The sequence below is a fragment of the Balaenoptera musculus genome, chromosome 13 (genome assembly GCF_009873245.2).
Source record: "Balaenoptera musculus isolate JJ_BM4_2016_0621 chromosome 13, mBalMus1.pri.v3, whole genome shotgun sequence".
NCBI lineage: Eukaryota > Metazoa > Chordata > Mammalia > Artiodactyla > Balaenopteridae > Balaenoptera > Balaenoptera musculus.
In genome coordinates this window covers 38,457,506-38,485,068 of record NC_045797.1, presented here as the reverse complement: position 1 = coordinate 38,485,068, position 27,563 = coordinate 38,457,506, and the positions used below count along the sequence as shown (strand labels likewise).

Sequence of the window (27,563 nt, the reverse complement as noted above, 5' to 3'; positions counted from 1 at the left end):
AACTAACTTTATTAATAAAGACCAGGACACGGGATACATTAGTTTAGGGACAGGTCTCCTGATCCAACTGGCTCCAAGCACGAGCGCCATAGTTGTGCAAAGCTGCATTTATGCAGCCATGGCTCTGGTCCATTTTCTGAAATAAGCTGGCCCATTAGAGCTTTGATGAAGTATCTCACCAGGCATTGGCAGCTTCTGAAATGGTAGGAAAAACTGCGTGTTTTGAAGAAACATTTGGCTCAGCCATCGCTATCTCACCCTCTTCTTAGCAGGTACTATCTGACATTTCAAACTATTATTTAGAAAGGGAAATTTAAAATATTAAGGTAAAGTTTGGCAGGACTCACTAACAAAAAATTCACTGGTCCCTAAACAAACTTCTCTCTTTAGGCCACATATAACCAGGTATTGAACACAAGATGTTTTGCGGGGAGGGGAGAGTGGAGCCAACATTACAGCTTCTTATTGGGGAAAACAGTCCTCAGGCATCCAGAACCGCCTTTCCAGGATTCAGTTTAAAAACCCTGGGCATTACCTCTAGAGCTTTCAAAAAGCCTCACAAAATGCAGAAACGTGACTGGTGCAGCATTCTTTTTGGAGTCGATGGTATCCTTCGGTAAGGTTTAATTCTCCATCGCGTCAACCAAACGGGGAAAGTCAGAGCATCTTTTTCTCCTTGAATAATAGATTCTTCCCCCCCCCCCCAGCCTTTTCTGTCTAGGAGCCTCTCTCTCTCTCTGTCGCAGCCTATGGAACATTAAAAAGTATATAGCTTACTATTAGAATCCTGACACGCTTGAAAGTCATTTATCATCTACTTCCTCCTCAATATAAAGCATCAATTTGAAAGACTCGCTGTAGACACTGTTTAGAGAGGGGCGGTGATGAATACCCGCTGACGTAATGCAGTGGGGTTTTTGTTTGTTTGTTTAAGAGCCACAGGAAGAAGCCTGGTTTTGTAGTGGAATTCCTTCTTCAAATCAGGGATGGTGCTTCAGGACATTTTCTGACAGCAGGGGAGCACGCGAGACTTGTAGCGCCAGCAATCCGTAGCAGCAAACGCCTTCAGTTCTTTGTGGGAAATCTCCCAGGAAGGCAGGTTTAGGAGCATGCGCACACAGATTTTGTGTTGGAAGCAGGGGAGCATGCGCAACAGATGTACGGAGTCAGGCGAGACTTTTCCGAGCATGCGTCGTCGGGTCTGGCGCCTGTCGCAGTGGTCAGAGACTCCTTGAGGATTCCCGTCCCCACCGCCACCTTGCCCGGATTCCAGGCTCGTGGCAGAAAGGCTGGTGGTATATTCGTTTTTATGACTGAAGTTTTAACATCTTTTTTTCCTTCTTAAATCATTTTTTTCCCAAATACAAATATATACTGAGTACGCCTTGTAAAATATCTAACAATTTACGTTCAACGGCCCACTAGAAAAATAGGCAAAGGACTGGAAAACAAAGACTTACCAGAAAAATAATTAGAAATACGCTTTAAACATACAAAAAGATGCTTAGCATCAGTTGTGATAAGAGAAGGCAAATTACACTGAGATACTATTTTTCACTCATTGGATTGGCAAACATTGAAACATTTGGCGATATACTGTACTCTGTAGGGGTATATGGGGAAACGAGCGCTGCCTCACAGTGCAGATGGGAGAGAAGAATGTCGCAACCCTTCGTGGTTATCAAACAATTTGATCCAACAATCCCACTTTGGGGAATTTTTCCTATAGATACACTTGCTTCCATATGAAATGACGTATGAAGTTGTTTATTGTAATTAGCAAAAGGTTGGAAACTACTCAAATATCCATCAGAGGACTGGTTTTGAAAACAGTAGTACAGGGACTTCCCTGGTGGCTCAGTGGTTAAGAATCCGCCTGCCAACGCAGGGGACAGGGGTTCGATCCTTGGTCCGGGAAGATCCCACAAGCTGTGGAGCAACTAAGCCCATGCGCCACAACTACTGAGCCTGCGAGCCTAGAGCCCGTGCTCTGCAACAAGAGAAGCCACCGCTCGCCACAACTAGAGAAAGCCCACGGGCAGCAGCAAAGACCCAATGCAGCCATAAATAAATAGTACATATACACAGTGGAGCATTATGCAGCTGTGAGAAAGAATGAGGAAGTTCCCTATGTACTGATAAGGAAAGATCTCTAGGATATCTTGCTAAGTAAAAAGCCCAGGTACCTATCTGGGCTTTTTACTTCGCAAGTAAGTAAGATATGCCTTTTGTGTAGGAAAGGAGAATAAGATTCTATGATCCTTTCTTGTTTCCACATAAATTCTGGAAAGATACATAAGAAACGAATAATCATGATTTCCTGTGGGGTGGAGGGGAAGACAGAGACAGGGTGAGGGACTTCTCAGTGTATGCATTATAATGTATTGCTTTTTGAACCATGTGAATGTTATCCATTAGAAACAAAAATAAAATTATAGTAACTTTTTTTAATGCAGAAATATGTAATATAAAAAATGAAAAATCCTCCCCTTCTAAAGGTAACTACTTTTAATAGATAGGTGTATGTTCTTCCAACATCTTACTTGCTTTAATCTTAAAAATATTTTAAAAAATTTAATTATGATGTATACTATTTACATCCTTCAGAAATATGCAGGACAGAGTTTTTAAAACCAAAAGCTCTTGGTCTGTTATATGTTTAAATTTATGCACCATTTATGTTTGTTAGTCATTTGGATATCCTGTTGTGTGAAGTGCTCATTCAAGTCTTTTGCCCATTCTCTATTAGGTTGTCTTTTTCTTATTTGGAGTAGTTCTTTATACATTCTGAATATATTTCCTTTGTACATGAACTCATTTTGGCTTGTCTTTTCACTTTAATATATTTTGATGAACAGAAGGTCTTAATTTTAACATGGTTCAATTATCAGTTTTTTTAGATAGGTGGTACTTTTTCTTTGGCCCTGTTTAAACAATCTGCTGTTAAACATATTTACTGAGTTCTTAGTTTCTGGGGTTTTGGGGGGGGTTGTTTGTTTTAGTTCTATAATTCCCATTTATTTCTTTTAGTTTTCAGTGCTCTGCACCAAAGTTGTCTTTTTTCTTTGAACATATTAAGAATTGCTATTTTAACATTTATATCTGATAACTCCACTTGCTGGTTCCCCTTTGGGTCTTTTTTTTTTTTTCCCCTTGATTTTCGAATATATCAACTTGTCTCCTTTTATGCCTGGCTATTTTTTTTGAAATGTGGTCATTGTCTATGAAAAATTATAGAGATAATTTGAAGCCTAAAATAGTGCCCTTTCCCTCAAGAGAGAATTCATGTTTGCTTCTGACAGATGGCTAGGAACACTGTCAATCTCAGAACAACTTAATCTGTTCCAAAATTGAGATAATTCAGAATTGGGCTTTAGTGCTTATAAGGGCCTATTTAACCTACTCCTCTAGTGTGACCTGTTGCGTCCCAACCCAAAGCCTGAGGATTTGCCCTAAATCATGTTCCCCAACCCCATAAGTCTGTACAAAGCTCTGTCCAGCTTCTCAGCTGCACCTTCTGAAATTGGAAGATTGGCAGAGCCCCAAATACTGAACTCAGCTACCTAGATTTCCATCTTTCTGTTTTCTCCTGAATCTTGGCGTGTAATTCTTCATGGCCTTATTTGCTCTCATATGCTTTAAAACAGATATTTTAAAATATTTTATCTGGCTTTTCCAGTTGTCCTCTAGGAAAATTGATCTAAATTGCCTATTCTTTTTTTTTTTTAAGCATTTCATTTTTTAAAAAATTTATTTATTTTTGTTTATTTATGGCTATGTTGGGTCTTCGTTTCTGTGCGAGGACTTTCTCTAGTTGCGGCAAGCGGGGGCCGCTCTTCATCGCGGTGCGCGGGCCTTTCACTATCGCGGCCTCTCTTGTTGCGGAGCACAGGCTCCAGATGCGCAGGCTCAGTAATTGTGGCTCACGGGCCCAGTTGCTCCGCGGCATGTGGGATCTTCCCAGACCAAGGCTCGAACCCGTGTCCCCTGCATTGGCAGGCAGATTCTCAACCACTGCGCCACCAGGGAAGCCCCAGACTTTTTAAAAGCTATGATTGTTCTTTAAATCAGAAGCTCTCAGGACTTAAGGGCTGTGTGTTGAGGTCATGGGTGGTGGAGTCAGAGTTGGAAGTGGAGGGTAATTGGACTACCTTAGACAGAGCCTATTCTGACAGCTGGATGTCTCTTTTGTACTGAAACTTCTCGGTCTTCATCTCTAGCTCTCAGTAGTGTTTCATGCAGGTGGACCACTCCATTCTTCATTTTCTCTGAGACCTTATTCTTCTCCTCCTTCTCTCTCTCATTCATGATCTCTATTTTGCTGACTTATTTTCCTTTTCCCAACCTCTGGTTCCCTAGAGCTTAATCTGGGGGTCTCTCCTCTATCTAAACTCTCTTCTCAATTGATCTTGTGCAGACATATGACATTAAATATTTTCTGTGCAGAAAAATCTCAAATTTACATTTGCAGCTCAGATATCTTACCAGATCTTCTATCCCATTACCTCCTTTTTTTTTCCATTAAAAAAAAATAAGGTATAACTTACAGCTCAATGAATTTTACATGTATATACATCCATATAGCCACCACCCAGATCTATACGTGAGACATTTCTGTCATGCCTGAAGGTTCCATTGTGGCCTTTCCATTCAATACCCCCTACTCAGAGGTCTCTAGTATTACTACAATTTTGCCTGTTCTTGTACTTCATATAAATGGAATCATACAGTGTCTATCTTTTCGTGTCTGGCTCCTTTCACTCAACAAAATGTTTTAAAAATGTATTTGTGTTGCTCTATATATCAGTAGTGCATTCTTTTTATTGCTGCATAGTATTCCATTGTATGAATATTCCACAATTTGTTTCTTCATTTTCCAGTTGTTAGATGTTGCTTTTCCCCCCAGTTTTTTTTTTTTTACTATGATGAATAGAGCTGCTATGTTATGAACAATTTTGTACATTCTTAAAAATATAACGCACGTATTTCTTTTTATCCCACCACACGCTTGGAAGATCTGATTGGCTGGCTTAGGTAATACAACATTCTAAGAGAGAAACAATGGCCTTGAATTTTTCTTTCAAGTTCTTAAATTCAGTAGCGGTTTTTTAAAAATCAATACCTAAAATGAAGGTATTGGTTTTTAAAATCAAGTCTGTGAAGATAACTGAGATCATCAGTAATGAACTTTACAGAAAATTGTAATTTTCTAATCCTAAGTAAATTTTCAAGAGAATTTGCCAATTTTATTGACTCCCTATCCCAATGATTTTCTTTCTTCAGAGAACCTACAAATCATTAGCAACTTCTGGGACAGGTGAAGAAAGACGTGCACGCAAACATTTGGTTTCTTTATGCTGGTTGTAATTGCGCCAGGGAGACAAACAGTAGCCAAGACACTCTCAAACCACAGACCCAGTGCCTTCTGTTGACTACTTTAGCCCTTCTTCAGTGAACTTATTCTTCTCCTTTACTTCCTGGCTACTCAGTGTGGTCCTCAGATCAAGAACATCAGTTTCACTTGAGAGCTACATTAGTTACCTGCCAGTTGTGTAACAATTTATCCCAATATTTATCAGCTTAAAACAACACACATGTGTTACACTGTTTCTGTAGGTCAGCATTCTGGGCACAGCTCAACTAGGTCCTCTGCTTCACAGTCTCCCTTAAGGCTGCAATCAGGGTGGCATCCCAAGGTCTGCAATGTTGTCTGAAGGCTTGACTGTCACCAACCCTGAAAACAGCCAGTTGGGGGCTGTTTTATTTACCTGCTGACCGAAGGAGTGCTGAATTATTTACCTGCTTAGGGCATCCACATGTCTCAGGCTAGTTCTGTATCACCACAGTGATTTTTCTTTCTTTTTTTTTTTTTTTTTTATCCTCAGTGGTTTGATTGGATCACCTAATCCAATTCATCTGAACAGTTTCCAGCCTCCTTGCTTTTTCTCCTTCCTGACTACAATCTGCTTTCCCATAGCAACCATAATGATAATAAAAAATAAAATTAAAAAGCTGTGCACATCACATCCCTACTAAAGCTGTCCAATGACTTCCCATTATTTAGAATGAAATAAATTTCTGTAGAATTCACAAAATCCCGTATGATCTAGCTCCTGCCAGACTTTGACTCCAACTCAGACTACTCATCCCCTTGATTATTACACACTAGATGTACTGGCCTTCTTTTGGACTCTTGATTACACCCAGGTATTTCTCCTCAGGGTCTTTGCACTTGCTCTTCTCTCTGCTCCCAGATCTTCTCATAGTGGCTCCTTTTCCTCATTTAGGTTCTGGTCATGGAAAGTAGTCTCCATTCTTAATCTCTATCATTTAAGTTTCCTAATAGCATTACCCAAGATCTGAAATTCATGATTGTTTACTCATGTTGTAGAATGTTAGAAAGGGGCTCTGACTTAGAATTTTAGCAGAGACTTCAAAGGCCAAGCATGGTATAGGAGGTAGCAAGTACTCCTAGGACCCCACGCACAGTAAGGGATGGAGAAATTGGTTCTTCCTACAACAGCAATCACCCACCCATAACCCATAAAAGAGTTTGGGGGATCTCAAGGGAGGATTTCCCAGGAGAGATCATTGTCAATATGCTCTGCATGTGTGCCCCTCCCATGGTTGTGGGGAGGGAGGGGCTAACCCCTCTTTAAAAGAGACTTCTTGGAGGGCTTCTGACGTACATACCCTGCTCAGGGTTGGATGCAGTTCTTTGGACCCTGAAGCTCTACTACATTTGGTACTTCTTTAAAAAGAAGAACATAAAGTTACAAATAAAATGAGGTATTAAAGTAAATATTTACTTAAGAAGAGAAAATAAACAAGTTATATAATTTAAAAATATATCACAAACATATCACAAATGTCACACATCCAGAAAAATAAGATAATATTTTCTTTTTTTTAATATTTATTTTTATTTGGTTGTGCCGGAACTTAGTTGCAGAAGGCGGGCTCCTTAGTTGTGGCATGTGAACACTTAGTTGCGGCATGCAGGTGGGATTCTAGTTCCCTGACCAGGGATCGAACCCGGGCCCCCTGCATTGGGAGCGTGGAGTCTTAACCACTGCACCACCAGGGAAGTCCCAAGATAATATTTTCTTAAAATGAACTGCCTGAGACATCTCAATAATACTTTTTCTTCTGTGTTTTGGCTGCATGCTCTTCAATCACCTCTTCATATGACATTGACTGTGTACATTCCTGCCCAAGAGAGAACTTCTTTCTGACCAATGAGCTCTCCAATGAGTCCTCTGCTTACAATGATACAAGTCAAATAACTAGACAACTCTCCCACACACTAGCTTCTAGCTCTTTACATTTGAAACTTGTTTCTCCTCCGTTGTTAAAATATTTCCTGTAGGACACTTTCATATTGTTATCCAGCCCTGGCCTGGCACCTTTGTCTCATGTTGCAGAGCCAGTGAGCCCTGTGAGTGGTAGGGAGGAGTATTCCCTACCAGGAAGCTATTCCTATACCAGGACAGCTAGCAATAATTTCACTATACATGGAAGTAACTGGAAATCATATAAATGTATCCCATTGAACCCAAACTGAATATATCCCCAGTTCAACTTCCCCAGATTTCAGAATGGCTGAGAGCATTCTAACTCCACCCAGTATCACCCAGAGTGTTAGAGAGGAAGTCTGGAGTGGAAAGAAACAGCAGTGATTCACTGGTCAAGGCTTTGTCAGACCCCTCCTAGAGAAGGGGAGATGCTCTAAATTAGTTTGAAGATCTGATCATTTCACTGGGCTAGGATTTTAAAAGTCAAAACAAAGAGAGCATTCATTTATTTATCCACTTATTATCTAAGAGGTGGGGGCAGGGAAAACGTTATTCAGCAAAGGGAGTTTGTCTAGGACAGATGGGAAAGAAAAAATACTTTCTATTTGCACCTATAGAATCCAGCTCATTCCACAGGTGTGCCTTTTGTGTCTCTTAGAAGCAGACTGTCTGCACCATGAAATGCAGGTGCCTTGTCTGCCCTGTTCACCACCGTATCCCCAGCCCATGGAATGGTGCCTGCCACATAGCAGGTCCTCAATAAATATTTTTCAAATGGATGCCAGACTCGGAGTATACAAATATAAATAAGCTTCAACCCCTTTCCTCAAAGAACTCAGTCTAGTGGTACTGCAGACAGGAAAAGAAATGATTTCAGTGCATCATAGTAAGCACTGCAGAGCACTGAGGGTGGCTGGGCAGCAGGGAAGGCTTCTTGGACAACATGAGATGAACCATGAGGAATGATTAGGAGTTCAGGCTGGGGTGACAAGTGTACGGACAGGTGTGCAGCAAGAGCACAGCACCACAGTTTTAGAGAATGCTAAGAATCGCAATGGGAAATGAGGCTGGAGAAAAGAGGCGGAGACTTGAACCGAAAGCTTATTTGGTAGGTGATGGGGAGCTGCCGAAGGGTTTAGGCCAAGAGTGGCGTTACCAGAATTGTATCTGACCACAATAACTTTGATGAGTTGGTAAGGGGTGAATTGAAGAGGAACAAATTCAGAAGTAAGGAGACCAGTTAGGCAGCTCTTGTAATAGACTAGGCAGGGTTAATAACATCCTGACTGACCCGGGTCACAGGTGGTACAGATGGAAAGGCGGAATGGTTTGGAAAATAAGTAAGATGTCAATCAGCTGGGTTTGGTCATTATTGGATACACAGGGAGAAAGAGCAAGGAGTCTGTGCTGACTTCCAAACTTCTGGCTTGGGACCGAGAAGCTGGTGAAGCTTTGAGCTCCGGGGCAGGACATGTTTGTTAGGTAAGACAAAGTTCAGTTTTGGACTAGTTGGATGCATTTTAAAACTTACTGTCCTTTCTCTTTGTTACCATCCCATCCATCCCCTTTTCGTTTTTATACAGTTTATTCTCTAGTGAAGCAAATCAAGGCGTTTAATCCTTCTTTGTTGCTAGCTCCAACATTGGTTTCTCCACCCCATGACTTTCTTCATCTATTCTTGTAATCCTTTTGCTGTTTTCTTGAGGTCTTTCTCTTTCAATATAGGCCATGAGTTTATTTTTCTTTGTGTAATCCTAGAAATAATAGTTCATGCCAAAGCCATGACAAAATGGGTCTGAATCTGAAAACACAGATAACATCTGTGATTTTGCACACACATGTGTTTTTGCAGAGTTAATGTCTTAGGTACTGTTGCCTTTCTAGGGTGAAGGACAGCTATGACCCTTTGAAGCAGTAGGTTTGTCACCAACTTCCTGGTGTAGGTAGTTGCTCTGTCATTTATGACGGTGGTTAATTATCAGCCAGAGAGAAAGATTCCCCTCCCCCACCTTTTTTTGGCCTTCTGCTGAATCGATCAAGTTTTATTTGATTATTTTCTTCTATTGTTTTGAAAATTATACTCTATATGCTTCTACCAATTAGCCTTAAATTTTCAACTCATGTGCTTGAGCATATTTTTCTAAAACCATATAGAGGTAAGCATTTAGTTGAAAGCAATGGAGCCAGACTGCTAGGATTTGAATCCTAGCTCCACACAGAGTGGTGTGTGAGTTGGGAAAGTCACAAAATCTCTTGATGCTTTAGTTTCTTCATCTGGAAAGTGGAGATGATAATAATGCCTAACTCCCAGGGTTGTTGTGAGGATTAAATGAGCCAAATACATATAGAACACCTGGCAACAAGTGATAGATTGACTTTCCAAGTTGGTACTTTAAACTATAACCTTTGAGAAAATAGATGATATAGATGAAAATGTTGGCATAAATGCAAAAGTATGCAGTAAATAAAATGATTAGTTTATTCTTTAAATCTGAGGACTTTTCTTGCTTATTATCCTAATATTCCATTTGGATTATATTTACTAGCTTGGGACATCCAGTTGGATTGCTGGCATCCTTTCCAGTGTGCTCAGGGGAAACCTCAGGGGGGAGAGGTCATTCTCACTGTTAACACTATAACTTGGCCTATAGTGTTTTATTATTTTTTTTAATTTAATTTTTATTTTATATTGGAGTATAGTTGATTTACAACGTTGCTATGGTTTTTTTTTAAATTAATTTATTTATTTATGGCTGTGTTGGGTCTTCGTTTCTGCGCGAGGGCTTTCTCTAGTTGTGGCAAGCGGGGGCCACTCTTCATCGCGGTGTGCGGGCCTCTCACTATCGCGGCCTCTCTTGTTGCGGAGCACAGGCTCCAGACGCGCAGGCTCAGTAGTTGTGGCTCACGGGCCTAGTTGCTCCGCGGCATGTGGGATCTTCCCAGACCAGGGCTCAAACCCGTGTCCCCTGCATTAGCAGGCAGATTCTCAACCACTGCGCCACCAGGGAAGCCCTGCTATGGTGTTTTAAATGAACAAGAACCAGTCATTGATGTTTATGTTGAACCCCAGATGGTCCCATTTTTCTTTTTGATAGCTGAGTTAGGGAAGCACTGTACGAGACCAGTTCTTTTTTTTTTTTTTTTTTTTTTTTTAGCTGCGTTGGGTCTTCATTGCTGCACACAGGCTTTCTCTAGGTCCCATTTTTCTGCCTTTGACATTTGTGTGGTACCTAGAGCTGTGATAGTCATCTCATAACTACGAGGGAGCCTGTTCATAAACAGAGGTGGCAAAGAGGAAAGATAGAATCTTGACCCTTGATGATGTCACTGACCCTGAAATTAATCAACCCTGGAGCCTTGTTACCTTCAGGCTTCTTGTCATGTGAGATGATAAATCTCTTGTTATTTAAGCTATTTTTAGTCACATTTTCTTTTCTTTCTTTCTTTTTGCTTTGGCCATACCACATGGCTAGTTCCCTGACCAGGGATCGAACCCGTGCCCCCTGCAGTGAAAGCATGGAGTCCTAACCACTGCACTGCCAGGGAATTCCCTAGTCACATTTTCTATTACTTGCAGTTGAAAGCATCCTGAAAATGTAAAATATTACATGTCCCATATTCTGTTTAATAAATTTTTATGGGTTTATTATCAGTATTTTAAAATGATTAATATATCCATACAAATTTTAAAATTTGTCAGTTTTAACTTGTAATATAGAAAATATTAATAGTTACAACCTACATAAACAAAACTTTTGGGGTCTTTAATAATTTTTATAGTGTAAAGTTTCTAAGACCAAAAAGTTTGAGAACTACTGTATATATTATTTCACTATACAAATATACTACGTTTATTTTGGCTGTTCTCATACTGTGAACATCTAGTTTGTTTCCAAATATTTGCTATTATAGCAAATACCACAGGGACAGTTTTTAAAAGTATTTTTAAAAGCTTTGTTATGGAAAGTTCCAAACATATACAAAAGCAGAGAGAATAATATAATGAACCCAATGTTTCCATTACCCAGATTCATCAACTATCAACATATGGATAATCATATATCATCCAGACCCTCCATTTTCCCCATCCAGATTTTTTCTAAAATTTTATTTATTTAATTTTGGCTGCGTTGGGTCTTCGTTGCTGCACACAGGCTTTCTCTAGTTGCGGTGAGCGGGGGCTACTCTTCGTTGTGGTGCGCAGGCTTCTCACTGAGGTGGCTTCTCTTGTTGCGGAGCACGGGCTCTAGGCATGCTGGCTTCAGTAGTTGTGGTGCGAGGGCTCAGTAGTTGTGGCTCATGGGCTCTAGAGTGCAGACTTAGTAGTTGTGGCACACGGACTTAGTTGTTTCATGGCATGTGGGATCTTCCCGGACCAGGGCTCGAACCCATGTCCCCTGCATTGGTAGGTGGATTCTTAACCACTCTGCCACCAGGGAAGTCCCAGATTATTTTTAAAACAATCCCAGGCATCATGTAATTTAATCTGTAAATATTTCTGTATATTCCTCTAAAAGATAAGAATGTTTTTAAAAACATAACCACAATACCTTATCACACCTAAAAGCATTTTAACACTTCCTTGATATTATTAACTACCCAATCAGTGTTCACACTTCTCTGAATGTCTTATTTCTTTTTTAGTACAATTTGTTTGAATCAGGGTTTGAATGGGGTTTACGTGTTATAGTTGTTTCATAGGTATCTTAAATCTCTTTTAATCTATGGTTTTCCTCTCTATCATTTAAAAAACTCCTTTATTTCTTGTTGTTGACAAAACCAGGTTCTCTTCCTATATGATTTCCCTGTAGTCTGCATTTAGATGATTGCCCCCTGTGATGTTGTTTGACATGTTCCTCTGGCCCTTATGTTTCCTGTAAACTGGTAATTAGATCTAGAGGCTTGTTCAGATAGAGATTCAAATTTTTTCAAGGAAGTGTGGTAAGACTACATTATAGGTGTTGATGTGTAATCCCATTAGGAGTCTAATTGGTGTCTGACTGTCTCTTTTTTTGTGATGTTAATAGCAATGCCTATATCCATTGATACATGATGGACTGAAAAATGATAATATCTGAGTTCTAATATAGTTCTCCTCTGTTTCTTATCTGAAACTCTTATCCAGAAAAAGAAATTTCTCATTATTTGGTTATCCTGAAGTAGAGATCATATAAGAAAAACAGAAAAATGCTTGATTTTCCCCCCCTTTATTTACTGGTTTAAATAATAAGTTGGCTCCCTAGCATCCTCCCAAGGTGAATAATGATACTTTGTTTCATATTGTTTAAAAGGACTGACAATAACAAAGGGTTGTTGTGGGTATGGAGCAACTAGATGTTATACGCTGCTGGGGGGATATAAATTGTTATAACTACTTTGGAAATCTGTCTTATGGTATCTTCTAAGGCCTATATATGGCCCATCTAAACCATTCTATATAGGCAACAGAAATGAGTGCTATATCCACCAAAAGATATGTATAAAAATGTTCATAGCAGCACTATTCTTAACAGCCTCAGACTGGAAACAACTAAACTGTTTATCAACAGTAGAATGGGTAGGCAAATGGAGGTATAATCAGAAAGTGGAATAATACATATCAAAGAAGAAAAGAACAAGAGATTGACATACACAGAAACATGGATGAACCTCACAGATGTAATGCTGAGTGAAAGAAGCCATACACAGAAAAGTATATACTGCATGATTCCATGTATATGGAACTCAAGAACAGACAAAACTAATTTATAGTGATAAAGGTCAGAATAGTGGTTATCTTTGGGGGATACTGTCTAGAAGGGAGTGTGAGGGTTTTGGGGAAGATGTTGGGGAAATGTTCTTGCAGATACTAGAACTTACTATATGTATCAATGTTATGCTTCAACAAAAAGATTTTTTAAGACAAAATAAGAATATATATCTGTATTGCTTATATGCCTAAAGACATTCTGGAAGAAAACACCAGAAACTAATAACAGTGGTTTCCTGGGGATGGGATGGATGCTGGTGTGGAAACTGGACAGAATGGGTCAGGGCCGTGTGGGAGACGTTTTTCCCATGTAACCTCTCTCTCTTTTTAAATTGATATAGTTGACATAACATTATATTAGGTTCAGGTGTACAACATAATGATTCAATATTTGTATATACTGAGAAATGATCATCACAATAATTCTAGTTAACATCCATCACCACATATAGTTACAAATTTTTTTCTCATGATGGGAAATAACCTTTCTATATTTAAAATGTTTTGAGTTGTATGAATATATTATTATCTAAAAGTTGGTTATCTTGGGACTTCCCTGGTGGTCCAGTGGCTAAGACTCCACGCTCCCAATGCAGGAGGCCCGGGTTCGATCCCTGGTCAGGGAACTAGATCCTACACGCACGCCTCAACTAAAAGATCCCGTGTGCCGCAACTAAAGATCTGCATACTGCAAGGAAGATCCTGCACACAGCAACGAAGATCCCATGTGCCACAACTAGGACCCAGTGCAGCCAAATAGATAAATAAATATTTTAAAAAGTAATAATTATAAAAAAAAATTTTTTTTAAAGTTGGTTATCTAGTAGAATCCTGTTTCCAAATGGATCCATCTCATTTTTGTCACACAGGCATCTATTGTTTGTTTCCCAGCCTTTTGCTCTTTTTCCAACAATCATGAAATATGACATATGGAACAATTATTGGGAAAACTGACATTTTTGCTTTGAATGTTTACTAAAAGTCCTAAACATTGAAAGCTCAAATATTCTACAAAAGCAGCATATTCAAATGTCAAATTGTTATAGATATGTTAATTATAGGAAATATTATATGTCTCACCCACTCTCGCTTTTGATACCCTGCAAGTACTGATTGAATTTGCCCCATTTGTCCTTGATAATAAATAAAATTAGCTGGAGTAGAACAATACTGACTACAAAATCTTTTCATTCTTTGTGATAAATGATTCCTCCCAAGACAGGACTTGTCTTGGTCAAAGTGCCAATACCCAATTGTAGACATCTTTAGAGCATGTGTGCCCTAGAGAGCAAACAAGTCTCAGTCTTCTAAACAACCCTCTCCCCTACTGACAGTGATACAATGAACTTGAAGGGTCCCATAGCAAAAGGGATACTGAGGACAGAGCCAGATAGAGTGAGAGAAAAGTACAAGATAATTTCACAGTTGGTTCCACCAAGTAGAAATAACCAGTGTGAAAGTGATAAATTATAAAGATGGGGAAATTAGCCTAATCCATTTGCCAAAAACAAACAAAAAACCCAAAACTCCCAGCAACTTCTCTTGTCACATAGTTAATTAAAACTTGAACAAAAATTAGTCTTAGTGTATTACCCCCTCAAACAAACATCATGATCCCTTTACAGATCTTCAATGGCATACTTTCCTTTGTTTTTCTTGAGAAACACCGTGACTCCCCTTCTTTTCAAGTATTTATTAGACCTCTTTTCAAATGTATTTGATCAGAATCCTCTTTTCAAATAGTCTCTTTGAATTTTGATTACTTTTAATAAGGTCCACCTTCCCCACCCCTGCTGAACATCAGACATTTAATCTTCCCTGAGTGTCAAGAGACCCCTCTGCCCTTGCTCCCAAGACAAATCTTGAAAGGGGTTTGGGGTCTACTCAGATGTAGAATAAAGCCTGTAATTTTGATGTGTTAGGAAATGGGGTTTGGGATTTTTTTACCTCTTATAATTCCATGGGTTGGCTTAGATCAACTGGGTGCTTGGGATCTGTTCCACTTGGTGTTGGCTGATGCTATGGTCTGAATGTTTGTGTCCCACCAGAATTCATGTTGAAATTCTAACCCCCAAGGTTATTAGGAAGTGAGGCCTTTGGGTGATTAAGTGCTAAGGCTAGAAGTAGAATGATCGGGTGTAGAGAATGCGTTAGGATGTGCAGGATGGGGGTGCCGCTAACCCCCTGCCATAGAGTGGGCTGTTTTCTTAAAACTATGCCTATAGCCTGGCTATGCTGTTTACCAAACATCTATGTAAATAAAGGAAAAATATAAATGTAGACAAAGAGGGAGAAGACAATTTAAAATGTTTGAGTAAATCAACAATAGAAGGATAGAAGATGTGGGATTAAGAATAAGTGTTTTGGGGGCTTCCCTGGTGGCACAGTGGTTAAGAATCCACCTGCCAACACAGGAGACATGGGTTTGATCCCTGGCCCGGGAGGATCCCACATGCTGCGGAGCAACTAAGCCTGTGCGCCACAGCTACTGAGCCTGCACTCTGGAGCCCGCGAACCACAACTACTGAAGCCCACGTGCCTAGAGCCCGTGCTCTGCAACAAGAGAAGCCACCGCAATGAGAAGCACGTGTACCACAATGAAGAGTAGGCCCCGCTTGCCGCAACTAGAGAAAGCCCACGCGCAGCAACAAAGACCCAATGCAGCCAAAGTAAATAAATAAAATAAATAAATTTTAAAAAAAGGAATAAGTGTCTTGGGATTCCCTGGTGGTGCAGTGGTTAAGAATCTGCCTGCCAATGCAGGGGACACGGGTTTGATCCCTGGTCCAGGAAAATCCCACATGCTGAGGAGCAACTAAGCCCATGTGCCACAACTACTGAGCCTGTGCTCCAGAGCCTGCGAGCCACAACTACTGAAGCCTGAGTGCCTAGAGCCCATGCTCGGCAACAAGAAAAGCCACCGTGATGAGAAGCCCATGCACTGCAACAAAGAGTAGCCCCGACTCGCTGCAACTAGAGAAAGCCTGCGCACAGCAACGAAGACCCAATGCATCCAAAAATAAATAAAATAAAAAAAAAAAAGGATGTGTCTTACTTCAGAGAAAATTTGGAATTAAAAATATATATGTTCAAATTCCAGTAGTGGGTCATCCTACAATGTATCTGACCTGTTGTGCTCAAAACAGTCAAGGTCATCAGAAATAAGGAAGGTCTGAGAAACTTTAATAGCAGAGAGGGGTCTAAGGAGACATGACAACTAATTATAATGTAGCATCCTGGACCAGAAAAAGACATTAGACAAAAACTAAGGAAATCTGAAACAACTATGGACTATAGTTATTAATAATGTGTTGATGTTGGTTCATTAACTATAACAAATGTACCACACTAATGTAATATGTTAGTAATAGGGGAAACTGGGTATGAGGTATATGAGAACTCTCTGTACTATCCTCTCAATTTTTCTGTAAATTTTAAAATGTTCTAAAAAATAAAGTCGACTAAAAAAAAGTTGTTTTTTTTTTTCCTTTTTTTACCCAGCAGTAACCAAAATCTTATACAGAGAGGAAGTATTAGGTAATCAGTGATGTACCATGATCATTTTTACCTTGAGATTGAAAAGGTAACAGAAAAGTTGAAAGTGTTTGATTAATGAAGTTTAAGCAAGTTTCTAAAAAACTAAATTGCTCAAATGGCAAATTTGTGAATCTGGGGTTTCTTTTAATTCAAATAGGGTAATAAAGGCTCATGATCAAGAAAGACTTTGACATCTACAAGAGAAACTAACTTCTAGACTTAAGAAAATTGCTCTGGGCAACCACTGCGGGCTCCAGCCTTGCTGCGGGGGGTTATGCTACATCTGGCCCGCGGGGCCCTAGCTCGCGTTGGGAGCTGAATCCTAGAGGGGGACAACATGCCAACTGCCAAGAAACTAGCTAACATTGGCTACAAGACCTTCTCCACCTCCATGATGCTTCTCACTGTGTATGGGGACTACCTCTGCAGTGCCCGAGCCTACCACTATTTCCAGCTGCCCAGCTCCCAGTGCCAAGCTGCAGAATAACAGAACACCTCAGGAGTCTTGTAGAAATGGGGGGCTTTTTCCCTTGAGCAGAGACGCCTGAGGCATGCTGTGGAAGGAACTCACTTGCAGTCATTTTTGAGTCAAGAGGACCAGGGCTTTAATGGTTTTCGAATCCCGCTGGGAAAATATGCCCATGTTTTCTCTGGTACAGCCAGTTTGGAGAGGCTATCGAATCATAACAGGAATGGGAGGGTGAGGCACACTTACAGACATTAAATATTTTGCCAAAAAAGAAAAGAAGAAGAAAATTGCTTCGAATCAGAAAGAGTGCATTTATGGGAAATAGTGCTTATTTATGAAATATGTTTCTTAAAATTCAAGTCACATCATCGATGCATGTATTTTTTCTAATTTTTTTCTTCCCCAAAGCAAAAAAAAAAAAAAGCAAGAATAAGTGTTAGGTTCTTTAGATGATTGTGATTTATTATCCCCTTTTGTTATCCCCCTTTGTATAAGTTAATGAGACAAATTATAATGAAATCAAAGTGTTTTTTTTTAACAGTTTCTAAACCTAAAGCAGAATATTACTTTTGCCATAACAAAGGTTGAGAGGAGACTAAATCTAAGAAACTAGAAATAAGGTAAAAAAAAAAAAAAAGGGGGGGAGGAATAAATAGAAGTTAAAAATAATGGATCAATATGTGAGATATTTGGAGCCAAAAAGCAATGACACAAAATGGATGAGATTTAAAATAAAAGAGCCAGAAGCCAATAAGCTTTTGAAAATAAATGAAAAGATTAACATTTAATAAAAGTAAAGATTTAATAGTATCAGAGTTGTGCTCACATATTTATGTACAAATATGCCCATCAATGCTATGTATAAAAGCAGTAGGTTCCAACAATAAGAAAATAATTGCAATGCTTATATAAAAGGGAAAAATGTATAAGTATTGAAAGTCATCTTTTTGAAGATTATTGAAAGACATTGCAAAATGTTCATAATAAACATGGTATTAAGTTTAACAAAGTGTATATACACTGGTTCTAATTTTTTAAATTATAAAATAGATATGTGTTTTCTCAAAATGCTAAACACAGAGTTACCATATGACTCAGCAATTTCACACCTAGGTATTTACCCAAGAGAAATGAAAACATATGTCTATGCAAAAACTTATACATATGAATGTTCATAGCAGCATTATTCATAATAGCCAGAGTGGAAACAACGCAAATGTCCATCAACTGATGAATGGATAAACAAAATTTGATATATTCATAGAACATAATGTTATTCAGCAATAAAAAGGAATGAAATACTGTTACATGCCACAACATGGATGAATCTTAAAAACATTATGCTATATGTATGGAATCTAAAAAAAAAAAAAAATGGTCATGAAGAACCTAGGGGCAAGACAGGACTAAAGACGCAGACCTACTAGAGAATGGACTTGAGGACACAGGGAGGGGCAAGGGTAAGCTGGGAGAAAGTGAGAGAGTGGCATGGACATATATACACTACCAAATGTAAAATAGATCGCTAGTGGGAAGCAGCCACATAGCACAGGGAGATCAGCTCTGTTCTTTGTGACCACCTAGAGGGGTGGGATAGGGAGGGTGGGAGGGAGGGAGACGCAGGAGGGAAGAGATATGGGGATATATGTATATGTATAACTGATTCACTTTGTTATAAAGCAGAAACTAACACACCAATGTAAAGCAATTATACTCCAATAAAGATGTTAAAAAAACAAAAAAAACATTATGCTAAGTTGAGAGAAGCCAAACACAAAAAAACACATATTGTATGATTCCATTTATACGAAATGTCAAGAAGAGGCACATCTGTAGAGGCAGAAATTAGATTAGTGGTTCCCAGGGACTAGGGAGTGGGGAGTAGGGAGTGACTGCTAATGGTAGAGGGTTTCTTGTAGAGGTGATAAAAATGCTTTAAATTTAGATTGTGATGATGGCTGTGCAACCACTATATATATATATACACACACATACATATGTAAGCACATATATCAGTATATATAGTATAAAATATCAGTATATTTCAAGTTTTTCTCTCTAGGTGGTGGAATCATAAGAGATTTTGTTTTCTTTTTTCTTCATTTTCCAAATTTTCTACAATGAAAAATGCCATTTAAAACAAATAAATGAGGGAACTGGTAACCAGTGCTACTCTGAATGTGACCTGTGAACTGGTGCTGGTCCCTAATTGTCACTGGTCTGCAACTAAATGCAGAAATTGAGAGTAAATACCTAGAAACTTTAAATAGCTATTTTACATTGCTGTAATATCCAAGTGTATCATTGCTTTAATTTTGTTTTACTAAAATATTGGTCCTCAGTGGACTGAGATTAAAAATAAAAACCTGCTCCTTCACCACAGCGAGTTAGTGAAGCTCTGCCCTAGATAATTCCTTAATATCCTTTTCAGAAATGTTGAGATCAAAGGGTTGATCAAAACTAAAAACTAAAACATTAAAATAAGATATGCAAAATCATAACAGTACAAATGATTTAGAGAAAATTATGTTTAGAAGGAAATAAAAGCAAAAAGCTTACAGATTGAACAGAACGAATAGAAAAGGAGAAAACAAAACAAAACCACTGCCATCAACCTCTAAGCCTCGAGCTTCCAAACTAAAACACCAAAGGAAGTCTCCCATCTGCCCCTTGGTTATGGCTCTCACTGCTTGTTACAGGTTTTTGCAGGGATGGGAAATGGGAAAGGGGCTTGAGAACAATTTAAGTGCAAAAGCAGCCTATACAAACCCTGAGGTAGGAAAGAATGTCCTATTGCCTCTTCCCTGGGTTGGATTCCTGAGGTCAGGAAGTCTCCCAGGAACCGATGAATCAGGTCAGCTTTAACACTCTTCCCAGACATCTCAGAAGTGTTGTGGCTATCGTGGTTGAAGCCAGGAATGTATTTACCCAATTTTAGTGGTTATAATGTAATATTAATAGTACACTGCTTCTGACATACCCTCTCTCAAAGACATTTCAATTCCAGATGGATAGATATTAGCTATAAAGTGTTGCTAAATCTTTTGCAGTGAATTTGTAGGCTCTTCTGCTTAACTGGCATTTTGGAATTGGTGCCCGTCTCCTTGATGAGAGAAGTGTTGTCTTGGTGTCATCACCTCTGCCAAGGGCAGCGTTTCCTGTTGTCTAGCTCAGTGTTACTTGTTCCATGAGAAACAACGGGGTGATGAATGGATTGCCTAAAAACCTTATCAAGCTGCAGTGACTTTCTGAAGTTTTCAACAGTTTCTGTGTGAAAAGGTTAACTGTGAATCATAAATAATGAAGGTTTCTCAACAGAATGTTTCTCTTGTGTGGACATTATATGTACTGACATACTAGCCATTTACCTTGATGTTTAATATCATTTTTTTCCTTCCTCTAGTAAAAAGTGACAGGTTTTGGCCATTAAGGTAGAAGGAAAAAACTGTTTCAATCCAAGTGCCCTGTTAAATATCATAGCTCGATGTTGATGAGTTTCAGTAACTTCCATTTAGCTTTCCAAAATCTAAAATAAGACCTCCAAGCAGCCCCACTAGCTGTGGTAGGGAAAAAGGCTGCACTAATCTGATGAAAGAGAAAAGGTACTCATTTTATTCCACTTGTCCTTGGAGGCTAGAGGGAACATATTTGATGTTCAACAAAGTCAGGACATGGTTGACGGGCTCAGTGGCTCTTGTGTGAGGAATCAAGGAATCTCAGGTTAGGAATCGAGGGCTCAGAAAGGGAGGCAGTATGATGTTGGTTACATTGTGTTTTGGTCACGAATCTTGGATTGCAAGAGACATAAACCCCACTCTGTGTTTTGGTCACGAATCTTGGATTGCAAGAGACATAAACCCCACTCAAACCAGCTTAAGCCAAAATGTTATATTAGCATTGGCTCATATAACTGAAAGCCCCACTTCCAGACCACACTGAAAATCAAGGCTTCAAGCATGATTAGATCAAGCAGAGTCATGTACAATTTGTCTCTCTCCATACACCTCTCTCAGCCCTATTCTCTTCTGTGCTGTTAGTTTCTGCAAATGTCTTGACATTGAGACTAACCGAGCTGGTTAGGTCACATGTTGACCCTTGAACTGTAGACTGTTCTGATCAGCCAGGCCTGGGTCCTGTGCTCATGCCTGATTTCCAAGTTCAGGCAGCTGTGACTTGTGGGTCCTCTGAATGTCCTCATCTTGGTCCTGCAATTCAGGGATCATACTTTGTCAGAGGAGCTCACCAGATCACATGGATCAAGGCCTTAGGGAGATGGCTGGGGATTTACATGCACCCTGGACCCATCTGGAGCACAACTTGCTGTGGACCCTGTTGCCAGGAGTCCATATCCTCTGGCCACCACCCCAAAGGAAACTGAAGGCAGGAGGGAGAGGCATGTCTGTGGCTGGAGCTGAACGGGACAAGGGTTTGGGATGCAGGCAGGTGACATGGTATGTCACTGAGCAAAAGCAAGAAGGAAGGAAGGCCAGTGGGTGGTGATGGCACCATGGAAGAGCGGTCCAAGAGCCAAGTCTTGGAGGATTTAGAGGTGGGGACACGTACAGGGCTGAGGTAGGGAGAGGACAATTACAGTGGGGAAACAAACTGAGCAAATGGATGGAGGTTGAAACAAGATCTCTATGTGCTGGGTGTCTTGTTTCTCCTGTGCCTGCCTTGTACCAGGCCACTTTACAGATTAGTTACCCTTCCTTTTTTGCACAAATAATTTTTTAAAATTGTGATAAAATATGTGCAACACAAAATTTACCATTTTAACCATTTTTAAGTGTACAGTTCAGTGGCATTATGTATATTCACATTGCTGTGCAACCATCACCACCATCCATCTCCAGAACTCTTTCACCATCCCAAACTGAAACGCTATATCCGTTAAACAATAACTCACCATTTCCCCCTCGCCCCAGCATCTGGTAACCACTATTCTATTTTCTGTATCTATGAATTTGACTGTTCTAGGAATGTGATATAAGTGGACTCATGCAATATGTGTCCTTTTGTATCTGGCTTACTTCACTTAGCATAATGCCTTCAACTGTTCATCCACGTGTAGCATACCAAAATTTCATTCCTTTTTAAGGCTGTACAGCGTTCCGTTGTATGTGTATGCCACATTTTGTTTATCCACTTACCTGTCTATGCATACTTTGGTTGTTTCTACCTTTTGGGTATTGTGAATAATGCTGCTATGAACATGGGTGTACCGTTAGAGCCCCTGCTTTTACTTCATTTGTGTATATACTCAGAAGTGGAATTGCTGGATCATATGGAATTCTGTGTTTAATTTTTTTGAAGAACTGACATACTGTTTTCCACGGCGACTGCACAATTTTACATTTGCAACAGCAGTGCACAAGAGTTCCAATTTCTCCACATCCTTACCAACACTTGGTTTTGTTTTTTCTTTGTTTTTTAATAATAGCCTTTTAATGGGGTGTGAGGTGATATCTCATTGTGGTTTTGATTGGCTCCTTAATGATTAGTGATGTTGCATCTTTTCATGTACTTGTTGACCATTAGTATATCTTCTTTGGAGAAACATCTAATCAAGTCCTTTGCCCATATATGAATTGGATTTTGTTGTTGTTGTTGAGTTATAGGAGTTCTGTATATACTCTGGATATTAATCTGTTATCAAATATATGATTTGCAAATATTTTCTCACCATTGAGTATGATATTAGCTGTGGCATTTCTATATATGGCCTTTACTATGTTGGGGTAGTTTCCTTCTATTCCTACTTTGTTGAGTGTTTTATCATGAAAGGATGGTAAATTTTGGTGAATGCCTTTCCTTCATCAATTGAGATGATCATTTTCCCCCCTTCATTCCATTAATGTGGTGTATTATGTTGATTTTTGTATATTGAACTATCTTTGCATTCTAAGAATAAGTCCCACTTGGTCATGGTGTATAATCCTTTTAATATGCTGCTGATAAATTCAGTTTGCTATTACTTTGTTGGGGATTTCTGCTTCAATATTCATGAGAGATATTGGTCTTTAGGTTTTCTTTTTTTGTGTGTGTGTGGTATCTTTGCCTGGCTTTGGTATCAAGGTAATGCTGGCCTTATAGAATGAGTTAGGAAGTATTCCTTTTTCTTCAATTTTTTTGGATTAGATTGAGAAACATTGATGTTTGTTCTTCTTTAAATGTTTGATAGTATTCCTCAGTGAAACCATCTGGTCCAGGATTTTTCTTTGTTGGGAGGTTGTTTGTTTGTTTGTTTGTTGATTCAGCCTGCTTATTATAGTTCTATTCAGATTTTCTATTTCTTCATGATTCAGTCTTGGTAGGTTTTTTGTTTCTAGGAATTTTTCCATTTCATCTAGGTTATTCAGTTTGTTAGCATACAATTGTTCATAGTACTCTCTTAGAATATTTTTTATTTCTGTAGAATTGGTAATAATGTTCCACTACAAATAACCTTTGAACACATGCCTTCTGTGTGCAAGGCACACTGTGTTAGGTTCTGCAGACCTATCTCTGAGTAAGATTCCATGGCATCACAAAGTTTACAGTCCAATGCATTTACAATGTGATTTAGAGACCAAAGTTTGATAACCTTCCAGTTTTCAGAATTTGTATTAACTATACTCTAATTATATTAACTATACATATTCAGAATTATGTTAACTAACAATTTAGGGTATCTGTTCGCAAGCCACATTCAGTGAAAGAAAGCCCTAATGATACAGTCTTACCAGCCCTTACTTTTTACTACTACTATATTCTTGCCAAAGGTCCCTGGTCTCAGAATATGTGTTATGTGTAGCAAACAATCTTGGAGACAGAGCCAACCAGCAAGGGTGCACCCTAGTCCCGCGTTACTCTTTGCACCACACACACTCAAATTTAGGCACGGGGATGAAAAATTATACCTTTTTATTCAGGTATAATATCCACACCATAGAGCACATGAAGTGCACTAATCTTAAGCACACAGTTTGATGGGTTTTTATGCATGTCTGGACCTGTGTAACCACCAGTAGGTAGATATAAAATATTACCATTGTGCGTTGCTAGAATACATGAGACATGAGAAGATCTGGGCTCTTAAAATCTCAGTCTGGCAGCAGTGTAGTGTAAGGAGGGTGAGACAGGCTCTGAGTCTTCATCTGGGAGCTTTAGCTGGAGGAAGCCTCCAAAAATTCTGCAAAAATTCACTCTGCCAGGAGTGGCTCAGATGTTCACATATTCTGCAAAATCAGCTTTGGCCTGAGCCCTCCAACAAACTCTATACACACACACACCCACACACCCACACACCCACCCACACGCATTCATTCAACATTTATGGAATTTGCAGGTTCTGACTTGGTGGAGAATTCAAAGATAAAGAAATCAATGTCCCTGCCCCTCTAGAGAAGAGCCAGTGTCACTGCAGCCCAAAAACCCCCAGGGCTCACCTTCTGACTTTTTCAGACATGGTTGGCAGCAGCTGCCATACTCCTTCTATCCTCCTGTTCTCAGAAAATCCTAGCACTACTCTCCCCGGCCGTGTCATGGGCATCACCTACTCACCTGAAGTTAGGTCAGGCGGGGGGTCATCTTTACTCTAGCACTACTCTCCCCGGCCGTGTCATGGGCATCAGGCGGGGGGTCATCTTTACTCTGATCGTCTTATTCTACTCCTGCTTCTTCAGCTCTGGCCTGCAGAGCTGCTACTTTTTTTGTATGTCCAGGAATTACGTCCGATGATGTGGGATCTGAAGGACGTGGGCTAGTTAGCCTGGAGAGAACACCATTACGAAGTAAGTCGATTACTGACCACAGGGCTGTGGAGACGGATTGTGTAAGAAGGAAGTGGACTGATTGTTCATAGTCTGTGAAAGAAACAGTATTTGTTTCTGAGAGATGGTATTTGGAGTGTAGGAAGAAAATCCTTATCCAAAGCCACTCCGGCCCTCTCAGAGGGGAGGACAGATAGACTGGCGCCCAGGGGGCAGTTTCGTGATTCTTCTGACTTCAGGTGGTGGGCGGGGTTGGCCTGGTGCTCTGATCCCTCTAACTCAACGGTTCCGTGATTCTATGATGTCACTGCAGGAGGAAGAATGGGGAGCTGGGCTCGGCTCCAGCTGCTCCAATTCCTCTGTCCTCTGAATTTTGGGGTGAGGGGAGGTGGACTGAGTCCCACGTGCCCCAGCTCAGTCTCCCCTCTAGCCACCTCAGCCCCTACCATGTTTATGGAGAGGAATTAACCCGTGTGAGTCCACGCCACCAAAGCAAGCAGAGCATATCTGATGAAGCGGATCCGGAGAACAACAATGAAAGCACCCTTTTATTCTTCTGTTTCCAGAAAATTTAAAGAACAAGAGAACTACATTCAAACTGAGCTGGAAAAGTATATCTGGACGATCTGTGACTGTGAGAGTGGATGAGTCTTCTAGCTAACCCTATGAGCTTTGAAACCACAGCATTCACTTTCTTCGTCATCCTTCTAATTTGCCTCAGTTGCATCTTCTTTTTATTGGTGGTTTTTTTATATAAATGGTATAAATCCATGCTGATAAATTGGGATCAGATTTAAAGTCACACTAGTAAATGTATCTAGAAATAATATAAAACAATTTAAAATGCAGCAAATAATAAGGCTGTAGCTTTCTGTTTTTTCCTATTTCAGGGTTTTAGAAATGCTAATTTCCTGTTTAAAAGTGAAGTTCCTTTCCAAGCCTTAACATCAAGACCATTCTTTCTTTTCCAAATTTTTTCCTTTTTGATTTCAGTTCCCAAAGCAGGACAGATGAAGAGACAGAAAAACGTCCTTGTATAGATGCTAATGGAGGTGAAGATTGTACAGCTGCTAATACAGAGATGAACAATTCAGGAGACAAAGAAAAGTAAGTCTGCATCTTAGACTGTGGTAGAATGCCATTTTTGTGTGTGATAATGGTGGCTGAGACGTATGAATTTTAAAAACATTGCGGATTGATTTTCTAGGACTCTTGTACCCACGAGACCTGGCATTCTTGTCCAGAGACGGAGTAAAGCAGTGGTGGCCACACGCTTAGGAAATGGAGGGGATGTGAAAGATGAAGAGGAGGACAAAATAAAAGAGAAGCAAAAGGCTGAGAATGCTGGAGAAAATGGTCAAGAGGTGATGGGCTTTTCTACTCTTAAGGGGCATTTAGAGCTTGATTGAAGAAGAGGTAAATTCCTTGGCTAGGTATAATGAAGGATGGTCTTGTCTGTAACTTAGGTTTGTATCTGGAAGGAGTGCAATGTTCACAGTCATCTAAAACATTCTTCTTAGCTTATTGCTTCATTTTGTTAAGTCAGTTACACATGCCATGCCTGGACACTTGTTCCATCTTCATTCTTACATTTGTGGTTTTCTTAATAATTCCCCTTCATTTTGCTTTACTCAGAATCCTAAGATGTTAGAGCTGGAAGAGGCCTTGGAGATCATTTGGGGATCCAGCCCTCTCATGTTACAAATGAGAAAATAAGATGAATTGCTCAAAGTCACTTCTCCGCCATGGCTGAGCTCAGGACCAGACCCCAAACGCCTGTTCTACTTCCAGGCTCCTTCTACAACAGCCTGTAAACATTGCCAGGGCCTTCTTGAGCTCCATGTTTGGGGCTCCCTAATAAGAACAACTCACGTGCCCTCCCCACATAAGACCCATGGCCAGTTGGAGACGGAATGATGGTCCAGGTGGCTCTTGGGTTTGACTGCTTTGTAGAGAGAATAACACGTCACCAACTGCTATTTGAATATAGCAATGTGTGCTTTTATAACCATAGAAATATGAAAATTAGATCATGATGGATTACTACTGCTTTCCTATATCATTTAGAAATCCTTTTTCTGTTTCTCACTAACAAGGTACATATAACCTATATTTTTAAAAGCAGGGCTCTTGCATTCATAAATTGATCACTTATACTATTTGTTCCATTCTCTTACAGAACGACTGTTTGCAAAAACCACCCATACCTGTCACTGGAAGTCCTTCAGTTGTTGATAACCATAAAAGACCTTTAAAAGGAGTGACATTTTCTAGGGAGGTAATTGTTGTGGACCTTGGAAAGGACAATCCTATAGCTCGAAGCTATACTCGATTACATAAAGAGAGAAAATGAAGCTCAAAAAAGGCTGAGAGTGAAAGAGATGCAACCTTAGACTAACAATGAAATGACTGGGGGTACAAAATCATGTTGAAACAGCAAAATAATGGGGAATTAAGTAAATACAGATAGTATTTCACCTTTGTGCATAAAAGGTGGACTATGTGCAAAATTCTGTAAGTAGAATACCCAGAGCTTGAATACAGCTTTTTCTAAAAACTCAAATCTGAGCTCAAGAAATTGATTGTATTGTGTCCTTAAAACTCTGTCTGCTCAAACACTGTTCTAACATGTGAATAAAGTTATTTGTGTTTGTGCAGATGTCTTTTAGGTAAATAATATTCAAGGGGGACTTTGGAAACAGCACAGGTTCTTGATGCTTTGATCACAGACATTTATGACCAAATAACATTACTGCTATCAT

The 27,563-nt window shown here is 39.7% G+C and overlaps 2 protein-coding genes across 2 annotated transcripts; both read left to right on the top strand.

The window, feature by feature from the left end:
* Nucleotides 1-419: 419 nt before the first annotated feature.
* Nucleotides 420-27,264, top strand: C13H2orf74 (chromosome 13 C2orf74 homolog). Its single transcript, XM_036872561.1, has 5 exons — nucleotides 420-616; nucleotides 1,092-1,295; nucleotides 25,795-25,908; nucleotides 26,009-26,165; nucleotides 26,981-27,264. Exons 1-5 carry the CDS (start codon nucleotides 420-422, stop codon nucleotides 27,152-27,154), a joined length of 846 nt encoding a protein of 281 aa, XP_036728456.1. The 3' UTR covers nucleotides 27,155-27,264.
* LOC118906263 (cytochrome c oxidase assembly protein COX14-like) lies at nucleotides 16,919-17,068 on the top strand. The gene has a single exon (XM_036873728.1). The coding sequence runs from the start codon at nucleotides 16,919-16,921 to the stop codon at nucleotides 17,066-17,068; it is 150 nt and encodes a 49-aa protein (XP_036729623.1).
* Nucleotides 27,265-27,563: the final 299 nt, after the last annotated feature.